This window comes from Centruroides vittatus, unplaced genomic scaffold, assembly GCF_030686945.1.
Source record: "Centruroides vittatus isolate TY-2023 unplaced genomic scaffold, ASM3068694v2 contig_371, whole genome shotgun sequence".
NCBI classification, from domain to species: domain Eukaryota; kingdom Metazoa; phylum Arthropoda; class Arachnida; order Scorpiones; family Buthidae; genus Centruroides; species Centruroides vittatus.
In genome coordinates, this window is record NW_027122194.1 from 538851 (window position 1) to 544925 (window position 6075).

Sequence of the window (6075 nt, forward strand, 5' to 3'; positions counted from 1 at the left end):
TTACAAAAATGAAAAGCAAATTAACTAAAAACAAAATTATATAAATTTTAATCAATAGTTTTAGCTTATAACAATTTTCAAATTATTTAACAGACTTATTTTCAGTACATATTAATTAAAAATACTCAAATAAACTTATTTGAATTTAATTTTTGTATAAATCTATTAAACTTAATGTTGTAACTAGGATTTGAAGAATATTCTATTTATCTTCTATTCATATATTTACTTTTACTGGATAAAGAATAAGCACAAACAGTAAAATTCTTTAACTTAATTTCAAAATAAAAAATATTTTTATTAATGTTATACATAATATTTAAGCTATTTGAAACAGTTTAGAGAAATTTTTCTTTAGATATAATTTGATATATTATAAGCAATGTTTGTACTTTTAATAATATTTACAATATATAAATGTTATGTGTGATATATAATTTACTGTAGAGGCATATTAAAACTGAAAATAAAATATTTATTGTATAGGGATGGACGAGTAATGGGTGTATTGGAAGTTTCTCGTTCGTTTGGAGATGGACAGTTCAAGACAAGTGGTGTCATCTGCTTGCCAGATGTTAGACGCTGTCAGCTGACACATAATGATAGTTTTATACTACTTGCATGTGATGGTTTATGGAAAGTTTTTACGTCACAAGAAGTTATATCCATAGTCATGAAAACTTTAGAGGTAATATTTTTGCTGCTGTGTCCACTCATAGATGTGTCTGCATAAGTGCTTGCTGTTTCTTGTGACTGCTCATTTGTATAGTTTTTGATTAATATTGTTTGCGGACCACACATTTTCTAGAATAGATGCCTCTGTATTTCAGTGATGCTTGGAGATGTTGATAACCACGGGCAGTGTTAGCCAACGGCTGAGTCAGGATCAGTGCATGCTGGCCTTAACAGTACAATTTGTATGCAAAGTGAGATGCCTGATTTTCAAACATGTTTGAAAATCAGGCATCTCACTTTGCATGTGGCAGCATTTATCACAGCTTTTAAAACCATTCCAGCCTCATATTAATTTTGACAAGTTTCACAGAACATAGTTTGGGAAACACTGATATAGCTAATCAGAGATTTCATCCAGAATGTTTTCTATTTGACAAAAATATTTACTTTTATATATTATAGAAAATATTTCTACATTTGGGATTGAAAAGTCTTCCTTTTACATGAACTATTCTTTTATCATACCTAAACTGAATGAATAGGAAATATTAGTGGGCAAATCTGTATGATTTTTATTTCTCTTAATTTTAATCAAGGGAATTAATATACAGGATGTCTGAAAGTTAATGTGCAGTGAGAAATTTGTAATATCATTGATATTATATGTGCAGTATTGCATATTGGATCTGTTCTGTAATTCTATGTCAGTTCTTTGCAGAAGATTATGCTGAAGATGAAGTAGACAAAGATAAGGACATGGTGCTGAAGAATCCCAACTTTATTTAAACCTTTTCTCTTGCAATATAACTTTTCAGCCATCCTGTACATGTTTCATTTTATTTAATGATTCAGAAATGTTAATGAGAATTATTTTCTGTTTTGATGCAGTCTATCCAGTCTATCCAGATCTATAATCTAAATAACTGAATAATAGTTAATGGTATAATAATGAATAACATTAAAAATAAGTTTCATAAACTACTTTTGATATTTACAGTGAGAAAATAAGTGGGGAGGAGCAAAAGGTATTATTTATAAAAATTACTTGAAAATGATTCAATGCCTGTAACATTTAGTGAAGTCTTTAAATTTACTAGGAACTAGAGTTTGAACTAGTGGGAAGTTTGTCTATAACTAGGCAATGATGCTGGTAATACCAAAGTTGACTACTATCAGATTACTGGATTTGTTGAAGTGGCATCACAATTTCCACTTGCAGTACTTTGATTTAAACCATATTTTATATATTATGTCAAATATTTTAACTGCTGTACTCCATGCTGCTAATTATGTTGCAAGACACTTCTTGTAACAGCTATGATAGATTTGCTAAATGGTTAAGAATGTTCTCTCACACACAATGAAAGAATAAATTCTAATGGTTATTGATTTCAGATGAGCAAATGCTTTTCCACTTTCAGGTGTTCTCAGCTTGATCATTTGTTCTAAGCACATTTGAACAGCTGAAAATACATCAAAAAATTGAGATATGCTTTCAGCTCTTGATAACTGTGTGTTTCACACAGCATTAATAGTTTCATGTAATCCCACTTTTCTTTATCTGTTTCATGTCCATCATCACTCATCTGTTTCAATGTTGGTGCTGGAATTGGCTTCCTACACTCATAACTATCATTACTAAACTCTTCATTATTGTCACTGACATTATTAACACTTTCATCTGAGATGGTGTCATTTTGGCTTTTAAAAAATACTAACTTACATTTAGCATATTTGTCAATAAACTTGACAACTTTTTGTACTACTTCAAACATATTTCTAATAGAGGATTCCATGCAGCTATCTTTGGACGTGTAGATTAAGGAAATGTGCCAAGCAATGAGCATAGAACACTTTTCAATACTTCTTTTCATTATATGTTTGCATACCTTTTAAACATTCACTCATATTGGCTGCATCATTGTGCCCATGAATATTAGCACAATTCAAACCAACTTTCTTAAGGAGTGATGTCATTTTTTTTGTTCAGTGAATCTTGACACTTCAACAAATCTAAGAAATTCTTCATGTACAATTACAATTTCAATGATTTTTTCTAAAATTAATTTTTGCATTCCTGAATTAATTCATTCTGAATCAAAATACTTACCTTTTTTTTTTCTTTTTTTTGTTGCTAGTTCCAAATACTACTTAAACACCACATCTGTCTTGGCACAGATTTGACAAGAAAATTTTCTTCATGTCCATGAAAAGCAATTCCTCTCTTTCCCAGCCATTCATTAATAATTCTTAGAATTTCCATATTCTCTTCTATTTTCTGCTTCTATGCATTATTAGACGAGGCATTTCTGTTTCCCTCTATGATCACTGATCTACGATTCAACCAGGGCTGTGGAGTTGGAGTCGGGAGGAATTTCTGGCCATAGAAGTCAGTCGGGAAAAATGTGTTGACTCCGATTCCGGCATTTTAAATTTAATTTAGTTTTTTTTTTATTTAAATGAAAGAAAATTTATTTTATGTTTATTAATTTTTTAAAATGTTTTTATATTTTGTTATAATACATTTATTTTAAATACAAAATGCAACAATTTAATTTATTAAATATGTATTAATAATTTTATTTGTAGTATTTGTGCTTAGTAGTTAAATTATTTTGATCCAACTGAATTTGAATATTATTGATTCATTCCTTTATTATCCCCACTCTAAATAAGTAGTCTATTTTTCTGAATGAGCCAGACTAATTGATCAGAGGATATATTTTTCTTTTCTGAACAAGGTGCTGAAGTAGCTAGTTTGCACACTTTTTAGTTAGACTAACTTTTCTGGAAAGGTGAAATTGAAGTACAAAAGCTGTAGAATAAAGATATGTAGATGTAGAATTTTATTGCTTCCCCTTTTTCCTCTTATTAAATATTTGTTAAAAATTAATTTTTTTATACAAATAAATATTAATGTAAGTTAAATATTAAAAATACTAACTATAAAAGTACTTGGGTAAATGCCAGGGCTCCGTTCAGAGTTCAGAGTAGGGTAACCTCCTATAAGTGCCTTTGTCCCCCATAAAATGATTTGGTATTTAATTTTGCCGGAGTCAGAGTCGGCCTACTAAAATTATCAGGAGTCGGAGTCGAGTTGGGCTGCGGAGTCAGATGTTTTTATACCGACTCCGCAGTCCTGGATTCAACATCAGACTGGTGCTCTCACAAGGTGGCTAACTTGACCTTGAGAACAAGGAATGTGGTTTTGGTCAATATACAAGAAACAAATTACATAAAAATAGTTGCATGAGGCATTGGACAAATATTGTTCATTGGTTTCTTTGGGATTAGGAACAGATGAAAAAAATGGAGAGGCATGTGCTCCAAGTACCCCAAAGTACAGGCACTCTTGGCTATGGGCTATATGGCCTATATTTGAGAATATACATATATATAAGGAGACCAAGCTGTTTTGTCATCAATCCTTGCAATTATTAATTATTTTGTCATTCTTTTGTACATGGTTTAGGAAATTTTCTAAAAAACTATATAAATTTTGTAATTTTATAAAATTTGTATGAGAAAAATTTTGGTATACTAAGTTTTTACGAAGAACGTTAATTGTAATTCAAAATTATTGTATTAATATACAATAATTTTGAAAACCATTAAAGACTTTAAGGCATTAAATAATTTATAGTCATTAAGTGTAATTTTTATTTTTATTATAACAATAAATAGAAAAATTATACAAAAAATTATGTTGTATATTTGGTGCAACTTCCGTAATTTCTCTCCTATTTCACTTTCGTAATTTACAACATACAACATTTACAACTTTCGTAATTTCTCTCCTATACAGTCAACAAACTGTAAAAAAAAGGAGAGAAATTATGGAGGTGTACATAATAAAACAGAATGTAATCAAATTTTCGAAAAAACACCCAACTTGTCAAGTGGTAAACCTAACAACAAATATTTGTACCCTACTTAAAACTAGTTTAGAACTAGTTTGACCCTTCTATGGAATTTTAATTGTTTTAAAATGTGCTTAAAAAAACAACATAAAGAGAAAAACTGAATATTTTTTCAAGAGAAACTAAATTAGAATTTTGATTACTTTTGCAGGATTCCAACATCCAGGCCACAGATCTGAAGACGGCAGAAGAGGCAAGATACGAGACCGCCTGCAACAGACTGGTCAACGAGGCCGTTCGCAAATTGAGTGGCGACAATGTCACCGTAGTCATCGTGGCCATTCAAAAATAAGAAGACCTCGTCCATATTCCATAAAAGAAATTATTTTGTTCACGTTTGACGATAACTTCACCACACCAGACATACAGAATATATTTAACAATTTCTTTCGTGTTTACTGTAAGAAATTTATCAAATAAACAGTATCCATTACACATTATTTGGTAAACCTGTTATTTTTTTTAATTTTCTAAAGCAAAATCTGACAACAGGAACACTTATCAGATTGTATTTGCAGAATTTGCATGTACAAGGATAAATAACTGTTGACAGAATGCACTAAAAACCAGTCAAGCATGTTGCAGATAATAAACAAGTTATAATATCTAACACATTTTATTTAATTTAATCAAAAATATTTGTTGCTTTATCAATATATAAAGTGTTTTTAATTAAGTTTTGTACATTTATAACACATTTGTTAAGTGGAACGTGCAGTTATACAACAGCACCCAGTCAAAAGTCTCCATACGCAGTACCCCGAAGTGCTTACCCAACGTTAAGTGTATACAACAGCAAATGTATTAATGTACTGTGTAGATACACAACATCAGACGAGTTCATCATAACACTAATTCTTTGCTTATATATTGTGACTTTTAAATCGCCTTTTATACAAACAACCTGAGAGGGAGAGAGAAGTGTGTGTCAAAGCAGTGCCTTACAGACTTTAGAATATAAAAAAACCACAGAAAGTTAAATCTAAAAAACTAAATTGCAAAGTTTCTGCTTCATTGATTACCACACATTAATTGTTCTCATTTTTTTAGAACTTCTAAAAATACCACAAGCGCTTTAGAAAGGGAATTGTTGATTAAAATTATCGATTTGTTCAACAATAGAAAGAAAAAATAAATTATCTGCACACTTAAATCCATCAATATCAAGATTAATGAGGGGTGGAGACGTTTGTTCTAAATGGGAATGATAATTCTCTGAAGATGATTGTGTACCTATGTGTGTTTTTGAATAGAAACCATGCGTGACAGGAAATAAATGAGGATGATTTAAATATTCGTAAGTGCGCGTGTGACCTAGAGTGACGTTGCACACAATTCCGGAGCCACCTAAAGATGTGTGACCTAGAAAAATTTTCCGTTTATTCGTCGAGCCTCTTGATAGAGTATTTCGAAAACAGAAAAAAACAAACACCACACGTTACCGTCTGCATGTCAAGAATTGACCCACATTTAAAAATTT

At 30.5% G+C, this 6075-nt stretch overlaps 1 protein-coding gene across 1 annotated transcript in view; it reads left to right on the top strand.

Moving 5' to 3' along the window:
• Nucleotides 1-5035, top strand: part of LOC136975379 (integrin-linked kinase-associated serine/threonine phosphatase 2C-like) — a 28343-nt gene extending 23308 nt beyond the window's left edge. Inside the window, exons 7-8 of the mRNA XM_067270421.1 lie at nt 487-688; nt 4747-5035. Coding sequence (XP_067126522.1) covers nt 487-688; nt 4747-4887 — 343 coding nt within the window. The 3' untranslated portion in view covers nt 4888-5035. The remainder of the gene's footprint in view (nt 1-486; nt 689-4746) is intronic.
• Nucleotides 5036-6075: the final 1040 nt, after the last annotated feature.